The 26,452-nt window shown below is 42.2% G+C and overlaps 1 protein-coding gene across 5 annotated transcripts in view; it reads left to right on the top strand.

Moving 5' to 3' along the window:
- The window catches only part of TRIM55 (tripartite motif containing 55), a 604,973-nt gene that overhangs the window by 371,616 nt on the left and 206,905 nt on the right, over positions 1-26,452 (top strand). For all 5 annotated transcript variants that reach the window (XM_085605523.1, XM_085605520.1, XM_085605521.1 and 2 more), the window contains exon 8: positions 15,884-16,080. In XM_085605523.1, the coding sequence (XP_085461649.1) occupies positions 15,884-16,080 (197 nt within the window). The remainder of the gene's footprint in view (positions 1-15,883; positions 16,081-26,452) is intronic.

Here is a 26,452-nt window from a genome sequence, read left to right as displayed (position 1 = left end):
CCTAACCACCTAGCCTTTATTAAGGTGTCCCAAAAGAACCCCCAAGTAAAAAATTCTATTTTAAATTTTTTCGAAGAAACGGCGATTACGCTTACCGTACGCGTACGGTAAAAAATAATGATTAAAAAAAATATATCCACATTTTCCCCCACCCCGTGTGCAAATGGTGCCCGAAGGGCACATTTCGTGCTTGGCATAATAGTTAAAATGAACATTTAATATTTAACATTTCACAACGAAGCGCATAATATGTCCTCCGTGTGCGGACGGTGCGCGAAGCGCATCGTGTGTACATGGCCCATCCAGCGTAACGTGGGCACGCGGTGCGCGTAGCGCACCGCGTGCCCACCGTGCGTGCACGGCACTAACTGCGTAAAGTAAGCGCGCGGTGCGCGAAGCGCACCGCGTGCTCACTGTGCGCGCACGGAACGAACTGCGTTAAGTGGGCGCGCACGCCACGAACGGCGTAAAGTAACTTAGCATTTAAAAAAACTTACAAATTCACTGAAAAAAACATGGGTTTCACACACGTTATAGTTAGGAATTAGCATCCAGTGTAACGTGGGCACGCGGTGCGCGTAGCGCACCGCGTGCCCACCGTGCGTGCACGGCACTAACTGCGTAAAGTAAGCACGCGGTGCGCAAAGCGCACCGCGTGCTCACCGTGCGCGCACGGAACGAACTGCGTTAAGTGGGCGCGCATGCCACGAACGGCGTAAAGTAACTTAGCATTTAAAAAACCATACAAATTCACTGAAAAAACCATGGGTTTCACACACGTTATAGTTAGGAATTAGCATTTAAAAAACCTTGCAAATTCAATGAAAAAACCATAGGTTTCACACATGTTCTAGTTAGCTGGACATTTTACTCATAAAAAACCAATGAAATTCCCCCGTTATAGTTAGTGCAGGCAACTATAACTCACGCGACCGCAATCCTCTGCTGATGACATATGTGTCTTTATGAAAAAAAAATATTTGTAATATATGTATAGCTAAAATTTAATGGAAGAAGACATGGGCAAATAAGTGTCTATATACAGTATTAGCATCAGCAGAGGATTGCGGTCGCGTGAGTTATAGTTGCCTGCACTAACTATAACGGGGGAATTTCATTGGTTTTTTATGAGTAAAATGTCCAGCTAGCTAGAACATGTGTGAAACCTATGGTTTTTTTCATTGAATATATATATATATATATATATATATATATATATATATATATATATATATATATATATATATTCGTTACCAGCTTTTGTGATCCAAAAGAATACCAGGACACGCAGGAGTGTAGTCAGCAAGGTTTAATGGGCAAGGTCACGCCACACCAACGCGTTTCGCTTTACAGCTTTATCACGACATCGTGATAAACCTATGGTTTTTTCAGTGAATATATATATATATATATATATATATATATATATATATATCAGAAGTTCCTATTCCAGGTGAAGATTTTCACAATAAGAAGACGGCACTCCAGGAAACGGCACAAAAACTTTATTGTAGACAAACTAATCAATTTGCAATTGCAAGAAAGGGATTCAGGAGCACATTAAGTGCTGAATATTTAGACCTTGCTAATACATATCCAGAGGGAACAATAAAGTTTGAAATAAATAAAAAGTAAAAGAGGAAACCGGCAAAATTTGCAAGTATCATAATGGAAAAGTGTCGTATGCATTATAAATACCGCATTTGCTTGTGATCACAACTACACGATGTATCGTCATATATGGATATTGGTTCTCGTTGGTGTTATTAATTGTTAACATGCAAAGCTTTCAAAATATACAGAGAGGTGAAATCAGTATGCCTTACGGGTATCAAAAATGTCCGGTTCATTCATATTAAGAGTGAACCTAAATTGTCACAATTGAGGCTAAAATAGCCATACCCTTCCAAATGGATTTGTCCACTATCATATTTTTTGAAAATACAGGTAGCATTGCACAGATTATAATAGCACCAAAAATAACATTTATATGGATTATAATTGTGAAAACATCATATACTTAATTGCAAATAAGGACAGTGATAGACATCTTATAGTTCTATTGCGGCCAGAATCGTCAAATAATTGCACAGCATCATGTACGTTCGTAGGTTTCAAATGATTTCAAATTGATAAAGGCCACAATAGCCAAATTACAGTGAAGCTCTGAATATGCAACGAAAATTCAATACATTGATTTAGGATTAAGTTAATTAATTGCTTCAGTCATCTGCCTGCATTTATCCAATAACAATACTTCATAAATTGCCCCTCAAGAAAATATATCACAGATGGTAAGAGCAGGAAGTATCCTTTATCTGATGCATCAATTATCAGTAATTGATGCAGTTCCTATGAGCGTAAGGGGAGGTGATCGAGTGAAAAGATTGAGACAATTAGAGTCGAGCTACATCATTCGTCTCAATACAAAGATTCCTGAAGGTCTCAATATTGAAGAAGACTTCCACACACACCTATAAATGTATTCCCGCCTCTTTCCCTAGCCTGATTATCTGTAAAGAAATTTTGTAAAGATTAAATCTGGTGAACTTTAAAATATAACATTTTTTTTAGCACAAGCACTTTACACAGACTAATGTAAATCAAAGGTGGTTTCAATGAACTTGCTCATGTTTTCAGCATAGTGTCAAGATTGCCCACTTGGGCTTGATTTTCTGTAACCGTGGTTTATTTGAAATCATTTATATTAATCAGTCTATTGTGGCAATGGGTTAGCCCACTGGGGCTGTCCCGACAATGATGTAAATATATTTGTCCATGGTTCGAATTCTGGCATGTCATCAAATTTTATTTAAAATTGTGACGCGTTTGCCTCAAATTTTGAAATTGGTACATTAATGACACGTTATAATTTATAGGTAGTTTTGAGGCATGAAATTGTCAGGATAATACATTAACTGTCTTGAATGTAATCATGAGAGCTGATACACGAGATATTTTCGTAAAGAACTACCAGTCTGTTTTCACTATTTATGATTTTGTAGTTCGTCACGTGTCACACAATCACTGTTCTGTTTAAAAATGGCTGATAACTTTATGTGAATCGTTAGTGAACAAGCCTGTTCTACAGGCGAAACGCGTCTAACGTTTGTGCTGACAATAAAAATATTGAGCGCAACAGACAAGTCGTCGACTTTCCTTTCTTAAAAGGAACCTCTTTGTTGATATATATATATATTTATATTCCACTCCAAACTCCCACAGCAATCGGCTGAATTGGGACACGGACACAGTTAAGTGCTTTTTTTCTTATTTATTATAACTTTATTATATCACGCTGTTACATGGCAAGATTATATTACCTACTGGTGGTTGCCAGTAGGTAGTTATAGTTAGGACCTAGTTACCACAGGAAAATGGCAACATTCTATTCCCAATAATTTGGGCGCCGATTGACGAATCTTTGCGAAATTTTCTAAACTAATTCTTTGTTGAGATCAGCTCCTATGTTGAAAGTTTGGGGGTGATTCATCAAGGGGGGTGCTGAGAAAAAAGGGGGTCCCAAAACGTGTTTTCTCCATGTTAAATTCCATAGGAAACTTTAGACAAGGCTGCAGGTCGAACAGGTGAACGGAATTACCCCAAATTTGGCAGGGAGAAGGGTCTTGGTCTATTTGGTGTAAATCCATTCAGTAGTTTTTGAGAAATATCGAAATTTACAGATATCGATATTTGGGAATTCTGCCATCTGATTGGCTGAGGCTTTATGAGCACGAGCTTGTTGCTGATTGCCTGCGAGCGGCGCTAGTGGTTGCAACTAGGAAGTGTTGATCGCCATTTTGTGAATCCGTTGAAGCGAGTAAGGTGAAAAAAGGGGGGGAAAGGGGGAAAAAAGGGGGAAATAGGAGGGTAGGAGCACTGTAACCTCTGTGGGGTGTTTAGGGTGTGCTATAGAGGGGGTGTGATGGCTGCTGCACTACAGTTGTGGAAGTAGTGTCCGGATGTGTTTATGACTACTAGGACGAACTACTGACCCGTACTGGTATGAAAGTCCTGGGGTACGGAATATATGTGAGGTATTGTCTAGAGTCTCATTCTGCTAAGCTGAGCTGCTGCCGGAGTCGGGGATTAAAGCGTGAGCCCAAACTGTGTGTCATATGCTGTGTAGCCATGTGCTCTGGCCGCTGTGCCACATCTGTGCAAGTAGTGTCAGCATGCAGTTATAGGAACTTGGATGAACTTTTTGTTTAGAACATTGTAGCTTGTGTATGGTGCTTAGGTGGTGTTGTATAGGGAGTGCAAAGGTAAATCAATATGGTATTTGTAGAGCGCAGAGCTGGGGATCAAAGCGAGAGTTGTAAGTTATAGGGTGGCTCTAAAAAGAGCCCTTGTGTTTATTAGTTGGAGCTACATATAAGTGCGGATGCACAGCTTCCAGTTATTCAAGAAAACTCAGTGTCCCTGATCTGTGAAGTGTACTCCATCACTTCTGTATATGTCCGCCATATCAAAACATATGTTGTTGTTGTATATGGACCCCATTTTGTGGTCTCTGAGGTATGCAGAGACAGCTTTGTTGACTTTTTTCTGAGATTTTTCAATCTGAGGACAAAATTGTTTGGACCATTTCCACTTCTGTCTTTGGCATATATTGGAATATACAAAGACAGTGTGAGGCAAAAGTAACATCAATTGTCCAAAGGTGTCCTTCATAAGCATTTCCAAATCTACCCCAGTCAATGTGCCTAGCTCGTTTCGACCACAGTGCACAATCATGAGGTCAGGGGGTTGGAGATGCAAACAGGTTTTAACCAAAGGCAACAATTGGTGCCACTTCAATCCTCTCTGTCCAAACCATTTTACGTCCACATTTTGTAAACCTAGGTCAATACGTATCTGTTCTGCATACCTCTTGCACCAGAAAACATAGCTATGTCCTACGATCCACACTAGCATTGTGAAGGTATGGCTGGAAGGTATGGAAAGATGTCTGTAGCTCATGCAGTTCCTTCGTAGAATAAGAGATAAGTTTAAAGACGGGGAACTAGTTTCGTTTCGCATACAAAACGGTACCTGATTGGGAGATGAAAAGCATTGTTTTTTAAAAGTAGGGTGCACATTTGTTTTGTGGAAAACTATGTTTGTGATTGGTTAAGAAAAAGCAGTTTTCACGTACATATTATAGGATAAAATTTGCCCAACTCAACCACTCCTGCTACTTACATTTGGAAGGCACTGTTCGAACTTAAAACAATTGTGAACTTTTAACCTGCACGTGTCGTTAAATGTTCGAGAAAATGTTGCAAAAAAATATCGTTAGGTTTAAAAAAATTGATGAACTTTTAACCTCCACGTGTTGTAGAATGTTCTAGAAAGTGTGTTGATAGAATACGTTTCATTTCTCACTTCGATGTGTACTTGAATATTAAAAAAACTATTTATATGGATAAGTAGAAAGACAGTAATAGAGAGAATTTTTGAAAGCTAAAAGAATCAAGGAACTATTGTAATTTGTTCTTGATTATCTACTGGCGGTCGCCAGTAGGTAGTTATCACTGTTGACGGTCTGAAAGTGCGGAGTTGCTCAGAGTGGCATGGTGGTGATATGATATGGTGCTACACTCGGGTATGAAACCGAGAGTCTAAACCGTGAGGTCATTGCTGTAAAGTGATGTGGTCTGGTGTTTGTAGCATACGTGTGCAAATAGTGTTAGTAGGCGTTAATTCCATACAGGGAGTGGGAAGCGAACTACTGACCGCTACTGTGTGTTGATAGTATACCGGAAGCGGGAAGCGAAGTAGTTATGCCTACCGGTGTGAAGACTTGGGGATGAAACCGAGCTGATTGCTGTAAAGTGATGGGCTCTGGACAGTGTAGGATACTAGCCACTGTAGTATCAGTGTGTAAGTAGTGTTAGTATGCGCTTATAGTATATAGGGAGTGGGAAGCAAACTACTCATCCCTACTGGTGTGAAGACTCGGGGATTAAACCGTGAGCCTAAATTGTGAGCTCATTGCTGTAAAGTGATGTGCTCTGGGCACTGTAGCATATTTGTGGAAGAAGTGTTAGTTTATGTTTATATAATATAGGGAGTGGGAAGCGAAAGTCTTACCCCTACCGGTGTCAAGACTCGTGGATGAAACTATGAGCTCATTGCTGTAAAGTCATGTGCTCTGTGCAGTATTCCATTGTAAGTCATAGTAGAATGTTAGTATGTAATTCTACTAGAATCTAAGGGGCATATTATCAAGGAACGGCGTTAAAATTATTGTCGCTTTAGCGGCAGGAAACTGCCGCTAAAACGGCGATAATGGGCTTGAGATTATGCCGTAGAGAATTCCAATAGAAGCCCATGTTAACACGAGAACATGGGCTTCTATTGGAATTCCTGCCGCTAAAGTGGCAATAATTTTAATGCCGTTCCTTGATAATATGACCCTCAGTATGTAATGTTAGAATGTAGGCTGTCATGAGGGGAACCTTGCGGAGTTTGTACACAGTGCTGGATTAGACGGTTGCTTTGCTGTCTGCTCCTGTTGGTGTTTGTTTCAGATGTCTTGTTTTCTTGTAATAAATCTACTTATTGGATTCACTGCTGTCTGCCTCTTCACTACATAAATTTGGCGATGAGTGGGAGAAGGCAAAAAGGAGGCACCACTCAGCAATATTTCAAAATTGCTTGCGTTGTGCTGAAGACCCGTTTTGTTCATGTAGCTGTTTCTACTCATGCCAGGGTCGTCGGCTTAGTGAACTGTCATCCGACTTCTGGTAGGATTTATATTTTTAGATTTTGCGCTTCCTCTGCTTCTTCACTACATTCTGGTCACTGTACTACACGTGTGTAAGTAGTGTTAGTATGCATTTATACTAACAAATGCATCATGGTAGTAGGGAGGCCGACCTCTCAGGCGCAGCTCATACAATGTCCCGGGGTGTGCATTCGCTAGACATTTGTGTTTGCTATTAGAGGGTGGTGCATGGCTTCCACCCTGTGATAGCAAATGCTTGTTTGACTACTTGTATCGCTGTAATAGAGGGGATGCGGATGGTAAAAATGGAGAGAAAAGAACAAAAAAATAAAAAAAGCGGGGTCTCACCCGTTCTTTCAAATGAGGCCCCTGGTGGATTGGTAATGTTCCGTGGTCAACCCAATTATTATATTGCGGGGTCTCTGTAGGACTGGGGATCTTAATGTCACAAGTAAATTAGGCACGGAAGGGCACAGAGACGTTTTGCAGCCTAGGGGAGCGCCACCTTCCCAGGTATTGTTTACTAATTGTTCGGGGGGTTCGAGGCCAACTGAAGTCTGGGGATCGCCACACTCAGGGTCTTTATTTAAATATGCAGGGTGGGCCTCGGCAGTCCCTGAAGCCTCGGTGGTCCTAGGCCTTATTTGTTCTGTAATCACACGGGCAGTACTTATGGTGTTATAAAGTGAAACACTCATAGAACTCTTACAGTTGTACAATTACCCAGGCTTCATTTGTCTAATAGTCAGTTAGATTATGTTTGGTAGGTGCACTCTAATATTAAATAATGTTGGCCTTAAAATCTCCTATGAACAGATGATTTTCACAATAGACAAGTGTCGTCAGAAAAAGAAGACCTATACACTCAGTTATTTATTTGAAAAAATAAGTAACCTTTATTAAAACAGAAATAAATAGAAATGCAACTTTAATAGAACAGTATAATAAAAAAAACATGGGTTGGACTCCAGTGGAAGCAGCGTAGGAAATCTGCAAGACAAAAATGAACATAAGTATGTGTGCTATGTGGAAGAGGTAAAGAAAGGTAGTCCGAATGAAAGGACCATAGTGAGAATGAAAGGGAGGGGGAGTGGGTGGAAGGGAGAAAGGGAGAAAGGGAGGGAGAGTCAAAAGAAGAGAGGGAAGAGGAGACAGAGCGTAGGCCTATTGCACGCAGCCCTTAGTGTTTACCCTCCATCACCCGTTTGCTAGGACGCTGGGGTCTACGAGAAAGAGTGTGGTTCAGCAAGTCCTTAAAATGAAATTCATGAGGCCAGAGATTATGGGCCATATTACGAAGGAAGGGCGATAACATTATCGTCGCTTTAGCGGCAGGAAACTGCCGCTAAAGCGGAGATAAGGGGTTGATAATATGCCCTTGTGAATTCCCTTAGAAACCCAGGTTCTGGTGTGAACCTGGGCTTCTATGGGAATTTACAAGGGCATATTATCAATCCCTTATCCTCATTTTAGCGGCAGTTACCTGTCGCTAAAGTGGTGATAATGTTATCGCCGTTGTTTGATAATATAGTCCTACATTATTAGCTACGGTAAAATCGCTTGCATGCACCTGTGCACCCAGGGTGCTGCACCCCAACCCCTTCCCCCGCACTGTGCTCAATTGTAGGCCTTGCACACCAAGGCTTCACTGCTCACCTGCTACCACTAGTGTGTCCCATGACGTGTTGGTGCAAGCTCCTAGTCCATGGTATGTTTGTACGATAGACCAGGTCTCCGGTCGGGGACAGTGTCTTGATACCACGATGGAAGGTGTCAGAATGCCAGGGTCAGCTCCCGCTCCGCCCTTCTTGTGGCAATCAATGGAATGTCTGAAAAGGGAGAAATAATTTAATGGTGGAAAGTCTGGAGGTAAATGAAGGTTTATTTCTAGCTTGATAGAAAATAGGAGTTGAGTGCATCCTTCGTTTTTGAAGTACGATCTACCAACTGTTAGTGGTAATCGTGGTTCAAAGAGGAGTTGGAGTGCATGAGAATACACAAGGTTAAATAATAATATGTTATGCCAACGTTCACATACAAAGGAACAGAGCGCATGCTAGAAGCATAATGTGCACGTGTAATGCAGTGGCGGGAGCCTGTGTGCATGTACACTTAGTAAGGAGCTCACTACAGTGTCCTAAACGCCAACGCCACGTGTCTGTAGGGCAGCGCTGCACGCTGGCTCAGGCCTACAGTACTGTCCAGCAGGTCCTTAAAATTAGACCGCTGTGACTGAATGACATCAGAGATCACATCATTATGCCTGGCAACATCGCTTTTTCGTATGTGCGCACTCAGGGTGATGCGCCCCACCCCTCCCGCAGAACTGCCCTCAACAGGTGTCTGCATCGCAGCGCTTCCCGTAGGTTCAGGCCTACCTTATGGTATAGCAGGTCTTTAAAATGAGACAGAGATGTGACTGAATGAGGTCAAAGATCACATCATAACACATAGCAATATCACTTATTCGCACGTGCGCAGTCTGGCTGATGCATCCCATCCCTCCCGCAGCACTGCGCTGAAGAGGTGTCTGTAGGGCAGCGCTGCCCGCTGGCTCAGGCCTACAGTACAGTCCAGCAGGTCTTTAAAATGAGACAGAGATGTGACTGAATGAGGTCAAAGATCACATCATAACATATGGCAATATCGTTTGTTCGGACCTGCGCAGCTAGGCGAAAGCACCCAAACCCCTCTCGCCGTAGCGCACTCAATTGGAGGCCCTGTGCACCCAGGCGGCTCTGCTTACCTGCTGTCATTGTTGTGTGAGCAAACACTACGGGCAGCAGTGCTCACAATTCAGATGGATTGTTGATTGCAGGAGAGTGTACACCTCATGGATCCCTTCCGTAGATGACGGGCAGTAGGGCTCACAATTTAGAGACCGTGTTGATCGCCAGGATAGAGTACACCTCATAGATCCATTTCTTTTTTTTATTGCGCATTGTGATATGCGAGGTGGAAGAAGAGGGACGTGTGGCGTCGTGGTTATCCTATTTATACGTACGCAAAGTGGGCTGGGCTTGCGTACGCCAGGCCAGCGTAGGGGTGTGAATAATTATTCCGGGGACTTGGGCGTTGTTCAGTTTCCGCCTGGCCAGGAAGTGTACTTACGTGTGTTTCTTTTGTAGTTTTGACCTTGCAGAGTGTGCAATTTAGATTAGTGTAGCATGTGTCGGGAGGGCGGAAACTATTGTTAATGAGATGGCATGTGATCTAGGATTGCAGTCTGTCTGTGGCTGATAATACTCCTTAGAGCCAGCAATACCCAGGGTCAAAGGCAGCAAAATAATGTGAAGACACACACACCAGGGGCATCGTGTAACACATATTTGTTTTTTGATGGATGGTTTGAGATGCATGGCAATCACACGTGGAAGGTTAATGTACAGAGCATGAATATTGATCAAGATGATCGTTGCATGTTGTGTGTGGTATAAGATATGTGTGTACAGGAAAACACTTTTCAAAAAAGCTTTCTAAGCAGAAGAGGTGTCTCTCATCAAGCTCTGTAGAGAGAATGAGTAAAATGGGTGGGGTCGTACAACTGTTACAATGGGAAATGTTATGAACCAATCAAATGCTTTTTTTTAAGGTCACATGGCAATCGCGCACTGAGCGCGCAAGGAGGCCGCACCCGACGCGATTTTGACAAAATATATGTATTATAATATAAGTTTATTACAGTTAGAAATATATAAATGTTTAAAATAATTTAGATTTTTTTGTGCTCTCATATACTGTTTAAAGTTATTTAGATATACTTTTGAGACAAAAGAAAAAAAAAGGAATGGTGTACCCGGCGCGATACTATACGTCTGTGACGTAACACAGGGCCTGGCAACGTGTACTCGTCGAATAAGCAACACGCAGCAGGCGCGACCCCATACGTACATGACGTAACGTGTGGCTTGATACTGCGTACCCGTCCGATACCAAAGTAGTACCTGGTGTGACTTCATGCGTATATGATGTTACGCGGGACGCGGTGCCACAAACTCGTCGGATGCGAAATGCGCATCATTTATGAGTTTAGCAATATAGCGGATAGGATTCGTGTGGTGATGGAGCTTGGTACGCTACCGGTATGGGAGTGCATTTTTTTTTTGGGGAAGATATAAAACATTACATGATATTTAAAGGCAAAAACAAGAAGTATAATACGGATCCAAAATATTTAAAAATATAATAGAAAAAATATAGGTTTTATAAACATTAAAATATGAAATTAACATTTAAAAAACCTTCGAAATTCACAGAAAAAACCATAGGTTTTGCAGACGTTATAGTTAGGAATTAGCATTTAAAAAACCTTAGATATTCACAAAAAAAAACATAGGTTTCAGGGATGTTATAGTTAGTTGAACATTTGACTCATATAAAACCAGAGAAATTCGCCTGTTATAGTTAGTTGAGCTAACTATAACTCGCGTGCCCGCAATGCACTGCTGATGATGTCACATATTATATCACTCATGACATGGTCAGTGACATCACTGATGACATCTCAAATGACATCACTGATGACATCGCTCATGACTAGGGGTGGGCGGAATTTGCGAAATTGACTTTCGCAAATTATCGCGAAATTGCACAAAATCTCCGTGAGCATCCGGAACTTTTGCGAAGATGCGGAGATTGCTTTACCCGCCCGTTCACGATGGGTTTTTGCGTGCTCGCGGGGAACTATATCTCCAACTTACCCATGCGGTCGCTAATGGGCGCGGCCATCTTGCTCGCGATGCTTATTTCCTGTTCGCAAACTCTTGCGGGATAGCGTGACCGGCTACCCACAATCCAACATCTTGTGGTGCGCGCGAATCGATAGGAAAATTCATCGGCAAACGCAGGGACCCGGTAAGTCGCGACCGCGCGCGAGAACGCATTTATAAAACGCGAACAAGAAAAATACTTCCGTTTCGCGGCAGATTACGAAAAAGTCTTGACATTTTCGCGCTCTCCGTGGAACGCAAAAATGTCAAAATATCTCAAATTCTGAGAGCGGAATTAAATTTACCGCCCAGGCCTACTCATGACATCATCCACATGACAATCTGATGCACATACTGATGCTCTAATATAAACTTTGATACACCCATTCTAAAATGCTGACTACCATTTTTGAAACCATACACAGAAGAATGCCATATACTACATAGCACTCACTACTTCCTAGGTCTACACACACATCCAGTCACTTATACATGTAGTTACTCATCAATAGAGGACTATAATATGCACTCATACATCTATACATGTTGTCACACGCTGCCACTCATCCATAGAGTTACTCACACGCCTAGTCAGTAATGCAAAGAATGAATCACATACACATTTATTCATGTATACAGTTATACACACCAACTTCGTTATTTTTAGACATACCACATCACTTATTTATACAGATACTAACACATATTTACTGTCTTATACAATCACTGATAGAAGCAGACACTTATTTATACAACCACTCTTGAAATAACTTAGTCTCACGAATACTCATTTATATACTCCAACACTCACATACAGTGGCTTAAAACATATGTAGTTAGTCACAGATATACCACTGAGATTTTTATTCACTCACCAACACACCCATAGACACACTAACTCACCCATACAGCCCTTTCCAGATGCACTTTTTAATCCATACAACCACGGAATCACCCACTCAGACATCTATGCACAGACTCATACACTCACCCACCCACACGGACACTCAGGGACCCATACAGATACTCAGACAACAAATCAATAACCTATATAGTCACTCATGTAGGTATTCAGCAACCTATGCATATGCTTACACACCAATGGAGAGACTAATACAGACTTTTACACAGTTTAGTCACAAACCCATGCATTCAGAAAGACACGTTAAATCACTCACTTACACAGTCAGTCACACACATACGAAATAATTTCTTTAGGCTCTTGTAAATGCATTCATTCTTCAATTCACCTTGGCATATATATATAAAACATATTTACATTTTATAGAAACGCACATTCACTAGATGATGTCATGAGTGATGTCATGAGTGATGTCATTTGAGATGTCATCAGTGATGTCATCAGTGATGTCACTGACCATGTCATGAGTGATGTAATATGTGACATCATCAGCAGTGCATTGCGGGCGCGCGAGTTATAGTTAGCTCAACTAACTATAACAGGCAAATTTCTCTGGTTTATATGAGTCAAATGTTCAACTAACTATAACGTCCCTGAAACCTATGGTTTTTTTAGTGAATTTCTAAGGTTTAATGCTAATTCCTAACTATAACGTTTGTAAAACCTATAGTTTTTTCAGTGAATATATATATGTCATATATATCATGTGATCAAGCGCTGCAGAGCCCGAAATGCGTCATGGCGACATTTTGCACAAAATAAAATTCAACAGCACAAAGAAACTGGAGTCCGTTTCCTGCTTATGAGTTCGAAATTAAGGAGCTTTTAAAGTTGGGAATCTACGTATATATATATAAGTGCGCACACCTGAAACGGCGACCACTAAAGTAAGCTGAATCATGGGACTACCAGGAGTCTTGCATTTCCGTAATCTCATTGCCCAAGAGGAAGGAGCAGACAGCTCTGAAACGCGTTGGCTAGGAGTAACAATGACGGCTTGGATTGACCTTTAAAAATGCCATGAATAAATGAAGTTTTCTTCTATTCTGCTGTCGAGTGCTTATCCGAATGCAGAGCCTTTGAAAAACAATTAAATTGCACGACAGCTTCGTCGTGGGAGTAGCACCACCTGTTGAAAAAGGAGGGGCCGCCAGCAGGAATCTTCGTGCTGAAGGGGCACAGCAGAAGGCTTCACTTACGAAGGAAATTCCAATCCGGAGCACACTGAGTGCTTTTTAAATCACAGGATGTGTACTTAATCACTGTGGGACTGGTTAAATCAAATGAAATTGCGGAACCCACTATGGGTGAATAGTTTAGCAAGCAAAGTACTGCATGTCCCAGCATACATTGCGAATGCGCGAAAGCTACTAAGTGCGCACACCTGAAACGGCGACTACTAAAGTAAGCTGAATCATGGGACTACCAGGAGCCTTGCATTTCCGTAATCTCATTGCCCAAGAGGAAGGAGCAGACAGCTCTGAAACGCGTTGGCTAGGAGTAACAATGACGGCTTGGATTGACCTTTAAAAATGCCATGAATAAATGAAGTTTTCTTCTATTCTGCTGTCGAGTGCTTATCCGAATGCAGAGCCTTTGAAAAACAATTAAATTGCACGACAGCTTCGTCGTGGGAGTAGCACCACCTGTTGAAAAAGGATGGGCCGCCAGCAGGAATCTTCGTGCTGAAGGGGCACAGCAGAAGGCTTCACTTACGAAGGAAATTCCAATCCGGAGCACACTGAGTGCTTTTTAAATCACAGGATGTGTACTTAATCACTGTGGGACTGGTTAAATAAAATGAAATTGCGGAACCCACTATGGGTGAAGAGTTTAGCAAGCAAAGTACTGCATGTCCCAGCATACATTGCTAATGCACGAAAGCTACTAAGTGCGCACACCTAAAACGGCGACTACTAAAGTAAGCTGAATCATGGGACTACCAGGATCCTTGCATTTCCGTAATCTCATTGCCCAAGAGGAAGGAGCAGACAGCTCTGAAACGAGTTGGCTAGGAGTAACAATGACGGCTTGGATTGACCTTTAAAAATGCCATGAATAAATGAAGTTTTCTTCTATTCTGCTGTCGAGTGCTTATCCGAATGCAGAGCCTTTGAAAAACAATTAAATTGCACGACAGCTGCGTCGTGGGAGTAGCACCACCTGTTGAAAAAGGAGGGGCCGCCAGCAGGAATCTTCGTGCTGAAGGGGCACAGCAGAAGGCTTCACTTACGAAGGAAATTCCAATCCGGAGCACACTGAGTGCTTTTTAAATCACAGGATGTGTACTTAATCACTGTGGGACTGGTTAAATAAAATGAAATTGCGGAACCCACTATGGGTGAAGAGTTTAGCAAGCAAAGTACTGCATGTCCCAGCATACATTGCGAATGCGCGAAAGCTACTAAGTGCGCACACCTGAAACGGCGACTACTAAAGTAAGCTGAATCATGGGACTACCAGGAGCCTTGCATTTCCGTAATCTCATTGCCCAAGAGGAAGGAGCAGACAGCTCTGAAACGCGTTGGCTAGGAGTAACAATGACGGCTTGGATTGACCTTTAAAAATGCCATGAATAAATGAAGTTTTCTTCTATTCTGCTGTCGAGTGCTTATCCGAATGCAGAGCCTTTGAAAAACAATATATATATATATATATATATATATATATATATATATATATATATATATATATAACACACACACACATGCACACACTCTCTCTTTTGTTCTCTCTCCTTCTCTCCTCTACACTGGTACTAGTAGCACCAATGTAGTTATAGTTAGGTCTGATTCTCCATAGAAAAGGCATTTTTTGTTTCTTTAATTACTTTAACGCCATTTGACAAATCTGCAGGAAACATTCCACAGTAAAATTCTCTCACTTAGGCTCCTTCATGGAAAGTTTCACACTGATCCGTAAAGCAGGGAGCAAGAAAAGGGGTGTCCCAAAACATCCATTTCCTATTTTAATTCCCATAGAAAAATGTGTTTTCTGAGACAGAATAAATGGCTGAACGGAGTTACACCAATATTGGTAGAAAGTTAGAACTTTACTCAAAGAGTGGTTTTTGTTATTTGGTGTAGATCCATTCATATAAATATATTTTATGCCATGCCAGTGAAAAAAAGTGGCACAATAATATATGCTATTTGGAGCAAGTTTTGTAAATCTATTACAAATATCTTATGGTATGTGATAATTAGCACACAAAAAAGAAATGTAATTGTGACCTAATATGTAAAAAATGCTCTGTATATTATGATAATACACTGTCTCAATTTGTAATAAGAATAATTATTGTACCAGTGTACTGTTCTTAAATAATATTAGTTTAGAGAATTGCCTTAAAAAGTGGCATAGGGTCATTTTTGGATGATTCGTGTAATGTATTTATGTTCTCTGTCTTTAGGGTCACCCTTTCAGCATTAGTTATCAATAACATGGCGATTCTAATTTTGGACACATTTTGGTTCGTAGTACGATTTTCCTTTCTGGTTACCATTCTTTCCTATTTTCTGCTCTGCTGATGTTTATTAGATGATGATGACTATGAGGAAGCAGCAGAAGGTGAAGAGTTCGAAGACGTCCATACGGAATCTTCGGGAGAAGAAGAAGACGGTGCAGAGAGGGTGTCACAGGAACAACCTCCGACGATTACAATACCCAACACAGTGTCCACTTCACCTCTAGTCGAGGAGGCAAAATCCCCATCCCCAGTAGTTGCTGCTGCTCAGGTAAGGTGACCAAGTAATTTTTCTTCCAAAACAATCTGTAAAAATGTACTTAATACAGTCTGGGCAATTTTGGAGCTGCACATCAAACAAATATAATTCAGTCTTGTGTGAATAAGTGCAATCTTTGGGCAAAATTCTGCATTTGAGCAAATTGTGCATTTGAGCTTAATTGATGCAGGGCAGGACACATAAAATAAAAATTTTCAGTCACACATTGATCCCCCTGATTTGCAGTGATCTAATCTATAACAGACACAGCTCAGGATCTGCCACTGCTCCATACAGGCTCATAATGAAACAGTGGCTTTATCCAGGGGTGTAGCTGCCACCGGTGCAGTGGCACTGCGGCCAGAGCTCTGATAGTCCCATTGAACCCTGATAATTGCTGTATTTTACTACTCCAACAGCAGTCAAAGGGCCATTTTGCTGGCCTGCACAAGCACCCATGAAATCCTTGATGGCATCCTTGATATGTTATTGACTTTAGCTGATCAGCATAGGTGAGCCCACATGAAGCAGAGGACAGGGAAATATTACCTGCAGCGTTACCATCAGATTAATGCTCCTTCACCAAAGAGTTCAATCTATTCAAACTGACCTGGAAGGAACAGGAGCAAATGGCCACAGGACCTTTAAGAAGATGTTGGGCTCGGAATCAGACTAGGCAGGTAGCAGAAGTATATAGCTAAGGAACCTTTACAATTGTTTTGTGGATTGAATACCGAATGATACAGTAGTATGGGATGAGTAGATAGTATACTGATCAGCTTGTAATATGATATTCTGACTTTTTAACAGACTTGGGCCAGATGTACTAAAACACTGTTCACAAACACTGGGTGCTATTTGTGACCAGTATTTTTGTGACTGCCTTTAAAAGAAAAATGTGTTTCTTTTCAAAAAGCTTAACTGGGAGTTGGCACACTGCAACACACCAATTCCATATAGCAAATCATTATCAAGTCATAATCTCATTTTAGGAGTGGGTAAAACTTTACACACTTAAAATGGGATTCATGCATTGCAAATCCATTTTTGCTGTCACAAAGTCTGATTTGGAGAAGTTGTGGCCCAAAAAAGGTTTGTTTATCTGGCCCTTAATCCCCTATCCAGAAGTAAGTAGAAGAATTAATTTTGGCCTTAAGGCAAGCACAACATCTGTGAGAAAAGTGGTGGCATTGCTAGAGTGTGAAATCCATTTGTTTTTATTTAACATAACAAGTGTGTTTGTAGAGTGTAGGCTCCCCCTTGGAGATATTTTGACTCTATTTGTCTGAGACAGCTGGTTATGGTTACCCATCTCAGTGGTACTCCTTCTTTAATCCCAGAATGCAGAAAGATTAACTGGATCTACTAGGATTCGAACTTGTGGCCATCAACTAAGAAAATTGACACTCTCGCTAGAGAAATAATGGACCTTGAAAAGAGAAACAGGAGAAGCAACCTGAGAATATTTGGTATCCCGAACAATAATAGAAAAATGTGGAATCTTGTGTTTCTCACTTTGCACAGTGGATACCACATACATTGGGAATTACCTTTGACCGACCTAATGAAGTAGAATTCCTTCAAGGACCATCTCAACATCTAGATCACTGAGACAGATGATCTGCCCACTGAGGTACCAACTCTAGGAAAAATGTTTGGGCCATATGAGGAAAGTCAAACCTATTTTCTGGAATGGTGCTAAAATAGAAATTTTTCAAGTCTGCAAAAAAGAGGGTATCTAGAAAAGAGGAATCCTTGCACTCAGGAATGATCTCAAAGCCCTGAACATTTTATTCTAATTTGCTGGTCCAGAAAAACAGAGGCTTCTTCATTAGGTCAAAACTTTATTTTTTGAGGAACCAGCAGCTTTCCATACTTTCATTTCCAAAAAACAGCAAATGAACATGTCAATGTGAGTCACGCACAGAATTCTCATCAACAACACTCCTCATACATAAAGATAATTAAGTGTGTGGGGTTTGGAGACGGACAAATTATGCAACAGGGTTAACTGAATTATGCGACTAGAAAAGGCAAATTTTTCAACATAATGCAGCATATTTCCTGATATTATTTCTTCATTATTTTGTCTCTTGTACACTGGGTAACACTGCCTGGGCATAGGTTACACCTCAGTAGTACAAGTTTAACATCAAATAAAAGTAATAAGCAACAAAGTTGATCATTCAACATTTGCAAAGGGCCTGTCACTCTGTGGCAACTCATGTCTCTGCCTTTTAGTAATTTCTGACCCTTTTGAGGTCAATACACCATTATATAGCGCTCCCCTACTATCTGCTAACTTGTCAATTGCTGTACAAATAATAAGTCAATGAAAATCTTGATGCTGAATACATAAGGATTGAGTCATCCTGTTAGAGAACGAAAATTGTTAATTATTGTCAAAATTGCATGGAGATATAATGCTACTAATAGAAACAAAATAGGACAACACTATTGCATATATTCTAGGTCAGTGGTATTCTGATCTCACATGTTCGCCAGATTTAAAAAAGAAGAATGGTGTCCACACCCTCTTTTCCAAACAAGTGGGTTTCAAAATATTTAGCAGCACACATGATAGAGAAGGTAGATGGTTCATTATGAACACAATGAAGGGTAGTATGTGGTGAATGTATATACCCCAACTGTGGATTACTCTTTATTCTGGCTGGAGCTTAAAAAGAGAATTGGTGAGATCCCACCTAATTTCAAAATCATATTAGGAGGGGATTTCAATCTACCAATGGATATTTTCCTTGATAAAATGTCCACTTGCAAATATAGACCAGGCAAGGTTCATAAACAACTAAAAAGCTTATGCTCACTCAACAAACTCTCAGGCATTTGGAGATTATTTAATCCAAATGGAAATGTATTTACTTTTTACTCCCATTCACATAACTCCCATTCAAGAATACACTATATCCTAACTAACTAAATAACTAACTAAATAACTAGAAATTTGAACGTAATTGGAGGAAGGCATACTTGGATGAAGAAATTGATTATATTTGGCATGTTTGGCCAAATATAAATGTATGATGAGGGAAGCCAAACAAAAGTACTTTGCCTCTCAGATTGTAGCAGCAAAAAATCCCACGAAAGAAATTTTTTGCACTATAAATAAATTGGCCTCAGTAAACCCTGCCTCTGTCCCGGCCAGCGACGAGCTTTGTGAAAAAATTGCTTCATTCTTTTTGAATAAAGTTAATACTATTTTCACTAGTCTTAACGACCCTATTGAGACGAATCAGGAGGGCGTTATAAAGTCCTATGAAACTTCATCACCTGTTATCCTCAAGGAGTTTAGGCATCTTACCGTTCAGGATACCCTAGAGCTAATAGCTAAAGCCAACTCCGGGTCCCCACTGGACCCATGCCCTCTGAAAATCATTAATTTGGCGCCAGGGCTGATCGCCTCCCATCTGACAGCAATCTTTAACGGCATGTTTGACGGAGGGATATTTCCAACAGTTTGGAAAAAAGCATCCATCCTCCCCTTGTTGAAAAAACCTAATCTGGATCCCTCCGACCCAAACAATTTTCGGCCTATTTCTCGTCTCCCATTTCCGGCTAAGCTAGTTGAAAAGGCGATAAATTACCAACTCACAGCTTTTGTAAGGACCACCTTACTACTGGACCCCTCACAACACGGATTCCGGGAAGGACACAGTACCGAATCCGCGCTGATCTCAGCTACAGATCAGATCAGATTTACGGTGGATCGGGGAGGCAGAGCAGCGTTAATTCTTTTAGATCTCTCCGCTGCATTTGACACCGTCTATCATGGTCTACTGATGGACCGACTTAAGAAAAGTGGTATACAGCAAAAGGCATGGGACTTGCTAAACTCTTTTCTTTCCGATCGCAGCTAAATAGTTTCCCTGGAAAATTTTGCTTCCCGACCTTTCACGCTGCCGTGCGGAGTCCCACAGGGATCCGCGCTGAGTCCCACACTTTTCAATATCTACGTCTCCTCCCTAGCACCCATTGTTAGAAACCATGGTTTTAGCGTCACTTCCTATGCGGACGATACGCAAATTGTTGTGTCTCTTTTACCGAGCCAAGAACGGGGGTTGGACCTGAACTTTCAGTCATGTATGTCCGAGGTAGCGCAATGGATGGCAAGCAACTGCCTTAGGTTGAATTCCAACAAAACCGAGGTTATGTTGTTTGGTAACAACCCTAGTTTCTGGACACCTGCATGGTGGCCGCAGGAACTGGGGACCCTTCCCACTCCTGTAGACAAAGTCAAGAATCTTGGAATGATAGTGGATGCCAAGCTGTCCATGGCATTAGAGGTAAAAGCCGTAGCTTCTAAGACCGGCTACATCCTGAGAATGTTGAGGAAGATCTTGTTCCTGCTTCAGCAGGAGCATTGACAGACTGTTGTAGTGGCCCTGGTTACATCTAGACTGGACTATTGCAACAGTCTTTACCTCAATATTCGGGAAGGCCTGTTGCATAGTCTGCAGCTTTTGCAGAATGCCGCTGCCAGACTCCTAACTGGCATCCCTAAGCTCTCCAAGATATCAAAAGCTATTCGAGATCTACACTGGCTTCCTATTAAATATAGGGTCCAGTTTAAGTCCCTTTGCTTGGTCTTCAAGGCCCTTCATGGAGAAGGCCCAGACTTCCTTATCAACAGTTTTAGAAGATATGTCCCTGCCCGACATCTTCGCTCGTCGGATGCTTGTCTGATTAAGGTCCCTCTTACTAGGAAAGTTAATTGGGGAGGCCGTAGTTTTTCTTACGGTGCTGCCAAGTTGTGGAACGGTCTGCCACTTCACCTGCGTCGCATGGAAAACTTATTCCAATTTAGGAAAGCGCTGAAGACCTGGCTGTTTGTTAAATAATTCCCGAGTTTTGGTTTATGGAGTAATGGACAGCGCCAGGACACCTGTTTGGTAATTGTGCGCTATATAAATTACGATAACATAACTAACGACTTTTTGACTCCACAGTGCTCTAACCATAAAATAGAACAAATACTGAGTCCGGACCATGCATATATTTCCCTAACTATAGCTCGTACAAACCCAACTTTTAAAGAGAGTATATGCACAATGAACAAGGGAATAATGAATGACCCTGATTCAAAAGCGAATCCTACACATGAAAAATTCTTCCCCTCTCCTTTCCCTGGAAACAATATGGGAAGATATGATAACTGAAAAAATAGGTTGTATGATAAACATAATGGCAAATAAAGATAAAGCGTTTAATAAAAGATTAAATGATTTAGAAAGGGAAATTAAAAAACATTAACAATTATTAATTAGAGGCACATAATCTGAAATGCAAAATGTTTAAAACTTTGAATTATGAATACAATAAGCTGATCAGTAGCAGAGCCAATAGATGGTTAAGAAACTTGGAGGCTACAAAATTCTGTGAACACAATAAGGCAAACAAAGCTCTTGCAAAAAACCTTAAACTTAGAAATACAATCTCTTCTATTCAACTATAGGATCTGACCAGGGAGAAACTACAAAAGATAGCAAACAAATTACACACATTCTCCATAATTATATTTCAAAACTTTATAACCCTACTACCAATTCAACCACTGATGCTTGCCAAACCTACCTAAATAATACTCAATTACCAAAACCAACTGAAGAGGCACAATCAAAACTGAACAAGCCGATTACAGAATATGAAATTATTAAGGCTTTTAATTTACTTAAGAAGGGTAAAGCACCAGGACCTGACAGGTTTCCAGCAAGCTTCTATAAATTTTTCCCTCCGCAGAGAGTGAGTCATATGGAAAAACTATGCACACACTATGTGCCTACTGGTTCAACAAGTCCTAATTTCTCAGAAGCCACAATAGTAGTGATCCATAAAGACAATAAAGCTCCTCTAGATGCCAGATTCTATAGACTTAATTTCTTTATTGAACGGAGGTTGTAACATATTCATTAAAATGTTAGCATTCAGACTAAAAGAACTTCTTAAATAGCTATATCACCATTCACAGACAGGTTTCATTAAAGGAAGAATTATCACAGATAATTTTAGACTATTCTCACATGTAATTGAAAAGTCAAAGCTATTGCCTTCACCTTCAATGGCTATGGCCTGCAAAGCAGAGAATGCATTTAGTAAATTTGGATGTTTCTCAGAGCCATGATTAGAAAATTCAACCTTGGCCCAGTGTTCGAAACTATGGTATTTGCCTTATATGCTAACCTGACCGTATGAGTTAAAATCATTGGCTCCCTATCTGAAAAATTCCAATTGACACAAAGTACCCGGCAAGGATGCCTTCTTTGGACACTACTATATATATTTGTCAATCAAACCCTTACTAATAAATGTATGTCAAAATACAAAATTCAAGGGCATCCCATGTGACTCCTATATCCAGAAGTTTGCAGCCTATGCGGGTGATGTTCTGATATTTTAGAGTCAAGCTCAAGAGGCTATCCAGAAGATCCTAGAAATAGAGTATGCAAAGGTTTCCAGCTGTACGTTAAACATGGACAAAACAAAGGTTTTACCTTCAAATACAAACTGCACATTAGACGTCGCTACACATACTAATCTAAAATGGCAAACGAATAAACTGAAATATCTATGGCTATAGTTTCACAAAGCTCTTCAAGCTACAAATGAGCACATTGAAAAAGACACCTTAAATAAATTCCAAGCGATGACTGAAACCAGGTCCCCTAAATATATTACCTGGTGAGGTAGTTAAGAATGTGTAAAGATGGTGATCGCCCCCCAAATCAATGTTGCCACTAGTATGTTAGTATTTTATTATATTATTAACTAGATAAAAGTATCTCTAGTCTGTGATATGCCATGTCCCCCACACAACCAACCCCATTACATTCCACTATCTGCTAATATCAGATCTAGAATCTATTTCCACTCATTCAAGCATTTGCCAGGGTCTGTATTTATCTCTTTACTTTTCTGTCTCTCCCTCCATTTCATTACTCATATTACTTCTATTCTTCCAGTGAACAAAGGGTATGTGGAACCACTGAGCTCTGGGTGCATGTGCACGTGTGTATGACAGGCGTATCGGTGCTGGGTATGTGTTGTACAGTCTGTAAATGCAGCACACCTCACTGGCCCCTGATGTTCTTAGTTCACATCACTATTGCCATTTCTGGCATGGGATAAATGCAGTACATGGCGCCTTATGCGCAGTCCTAGGAAAGCCCGCTGTTTTGCAACACACCCGCCTGTTTTGACCTGTCCATCGTACTTTCCACCTGCTCTCGGAGACGCCTCATATTTCATACAGGCACTCAAACTATGTCTGCAGCAAATAGGGTGTGCTACCGTGGCGGAGTTCCCATGCTACATCTATATTAATGGCCTTATAAATAGCTTTGCTGTGTAGCGTGCATCAGCAAAATGGGTGGCCTGCAAAATGGTTAAAAAACTTTCATGAAAAGCAGTACAAAATTGGCGTATAAATTTCAAAACTGATTTTCCTACTGCGTTCCACGAGCCTTTGAGTCCCTAGCTTTATTGTCTCCTCTATGAGTTGGTCAGAGGAGGAATGGGCCTGAAATTAATCATTATAGGGAAGGTGCCCAAAAACCAAGGAGTTTACTATAAAACCGGGGTCACAGTCCAAACAATTTAGGGGCAGATGTAGAAGGACTGACGAAAACTACTGCTAACACTAGTTACTGGCAGTTTTCTTCCCGCTGTGTATCGCTGAAAACTATCACCTTGTTAGCGATGTTTGCACAAGACGTCGCTACATGGTGATAGCTTCAGAGATCAGAGGTGAAAACTGCAAAAAAATGCACGTTAGTCAGCCCAATGTGAGTTTTTTTTACTCTAATGGAAAAAATAGCCTATCAATCGACCTCTAATTGAAAATAGGCAAAAAAACAATGAAATGCAGAATGGAGCAGCCAGGGCCAAGTGCAGCACACATCAACAACCCCCTCAAGCCACCCAAAATCCAGGATGACCAGGATGAGAGCCTGGATGCCTCACTGGACCTGGGCTTGGAGCCTGGATGCCTCGCTGGACCTGTGTCTGGAGCCTGGATGCATTGCTGGACCTGCGTCTGTAGCCTAGATGCCTCACTGGACCTGTGTCTGGAGCCTGAATGCCTCACTGGAGCTGCACCTGGAGCCTGGATGCATCGCTAGATCTGGGTCTGGAGCCTGGATGCGTTGCTGGGCCTGCGTCTGAAGCCTGGATGCCTCACAGGACCTGTGTCTGGAGCCAGAATGCCTCACTGGACCTGCATCTGGAGCCTGGAGTGGGATGCAGAGGAGCTGTGGATTCAATGAGCCGTGGTGGTAGACATTGAGGCGCGGCCATCGCCTGTACCTGGTGGTGAAGTCTGGGGGTCGCTTGGAGACACGTTGCTGACCTGTGTGAGAAGACCGCCTTTCGCCCCTTGGAGCTGTGAATGGTAGAGGCGCTCCTGCGCACCAACCTAGCGAGGTCTGCATCGAATACTACAATCCACCACTACACCGGTGTGCACCGAGAGGATTACCAACAGTGGGCTGCACCTCTCTGCATCACTGGCCGGATGAGGTTGCGTTGGCCGGACACTGTAGAGGGTGAGGCCCCTGTGCTGCGCCAAACTTGTGTTGCGGGAGCGCTGCAAGTTCAAGGGTGCCTTGCTGAATCAACTGCATTGGTAGGTTCACCAGTGAACTTGGCGGCGACTGCTGTACCCAAGCTTGTGAAATCCCACCTGGCTGAGGCTCCTGCTGGGTGAGTCACTGATTTGGAGAGAGTTTAGCGGATTGCACCACGGTGTCAATGTCCAGGTAAGGAGAAGGTAGGACACATAGTGGAGGAGGCCCGGGGGTCGAGTCGCCTAGGTCTAGCACCAGTAGAGGTTGCACCCCCAGTTTCGGCTCATCCGCTATGGCGGAAAAGCGTCACCCCACTGCTTCCAAGCAAAGCAAGAAGAGGAACATGATGATAACTTCCTGATGTTATCGTGCCATGTTTCTTTTGCGGGCGGGAGGGTGGGTGGGTAGTGCTGCTCCACTCACGGAGCAGGTGCTGAAGCGGAGTGGCATGCCCACTCAAGTGCGCAGTGACTGTTTGATCGGCCCTCTCAGGCCGCACAAAGCAGTCATGCGCACTGTCCTGTTCGCAATGCAGGCTGCATTACAGCCTGCATGAAGAACATGCCAACCTCCAGCTCCTGGCTGACTGCCTCGTCCCAGCGCCAATGACCAATCCCAATGCTGCATTGCAGCGTTGTGATTGGCTTAGGGGAGGGAGCCTGGCTCCCTACTTCTTGTTCCTGGAAGCAGACTCAGGAGAGCAGGAGCAGTGAAGACACGGAACCCGGCCTCGAGGTAAGACTTCTCTCATTTAAATATTTACAACACCTGCTCACACACACACCCCTGCGTCCATGCCCCATCCAGTGTCCTTTCTGGAGCTTCCCATCTCCCAGCTGTCCAGTGCTCCCTGTGGCACTTCACTATGGCGGCCGCTGTGCGGCCATGCGCAGTGGGTGTACCTCTGGTGTGCCAAAGGTATATATGGAGTACCACGCATACCATTATATCGCATTCCATTACAATGCATACTAATACTAGGCATATTGTAACAGTAGGGAAGGTGTTGGATTGCGGGGATGTAAACATTACTATTCCCACTTCAGTGGGTGCAACCCTAAAACTGACCCTTGCACCCCAATGCAAACCCTGAACCCTGAAATTAATCTCTGAGCTCCCAAAACACACCCTAAAAATCATATTTGACCGAAATGCACACCCCAATTTTCATATTTAACCCAAATGCACATCCCAATTTTCATATTTGACCCAAATGCACCCCCCAATTTTCATGATTGACCCCAAAACACACCCCAAATTTCAAATTGTACCACATAATACACCCCACATTTCATCTCCGACACACTAAACCCATACCCACCCTAAAAATTATAAATAGCCCATTACTGTCCTCACAATGCGTTGTAATGGAATGTGATGTAAAGGCACCTGCGTTGTTGGATTTGCATTCTAAAGGCATTACGATGTATTGCCTGTGTTGTAATGGACATCTCCCATGCCAAACGCAAGCCATAGGCAAGCCCGTTGGCGTCCGTCTTCCCCTGGACTGCTCTCAGCACCAAGGACTCTTCCTCTCAGACACTCCACCCCTATGGTGCCAGCACCCGCCTCGCCATCAACCCTGGACGCCACATCGCCTGCCAGGACCAACATCTGCTCCGGACCGAACATCGCCATCGCCATCACTGACAGCTACTAAATCACCCGCAAGGACCACCCTGACCATCCAGGAGGAGGCATTGTCATCACCTACCGAAGCACACTCTGACTGACCACGAACTCTGATGACCCAACGGTGACCATGGAACACTTCAACTTCCAGATCCGGACCAACCCCAACCCCA

This window comes from Triturus cristatus, chromosome 5_1 (genome assembly GCF_964204655.1).
Source record: "Triturus cristatus chromosome 5_1, aTriCri1.1, whole genome shotgun sequence".
In the NCBI taxonomy this organism is placed as follows: domain Eukaryota; kingdom Metazoa; phylum Chordata; class Amphibia; order Caudata; family Salamandridae; genus Triturus; species Triturus cristatus.
The sequence above is the reverse complement of the archived record's forward strand: the minus strand, read 5'-3'. Positions and strand labels throughout refer to the sequence as shown.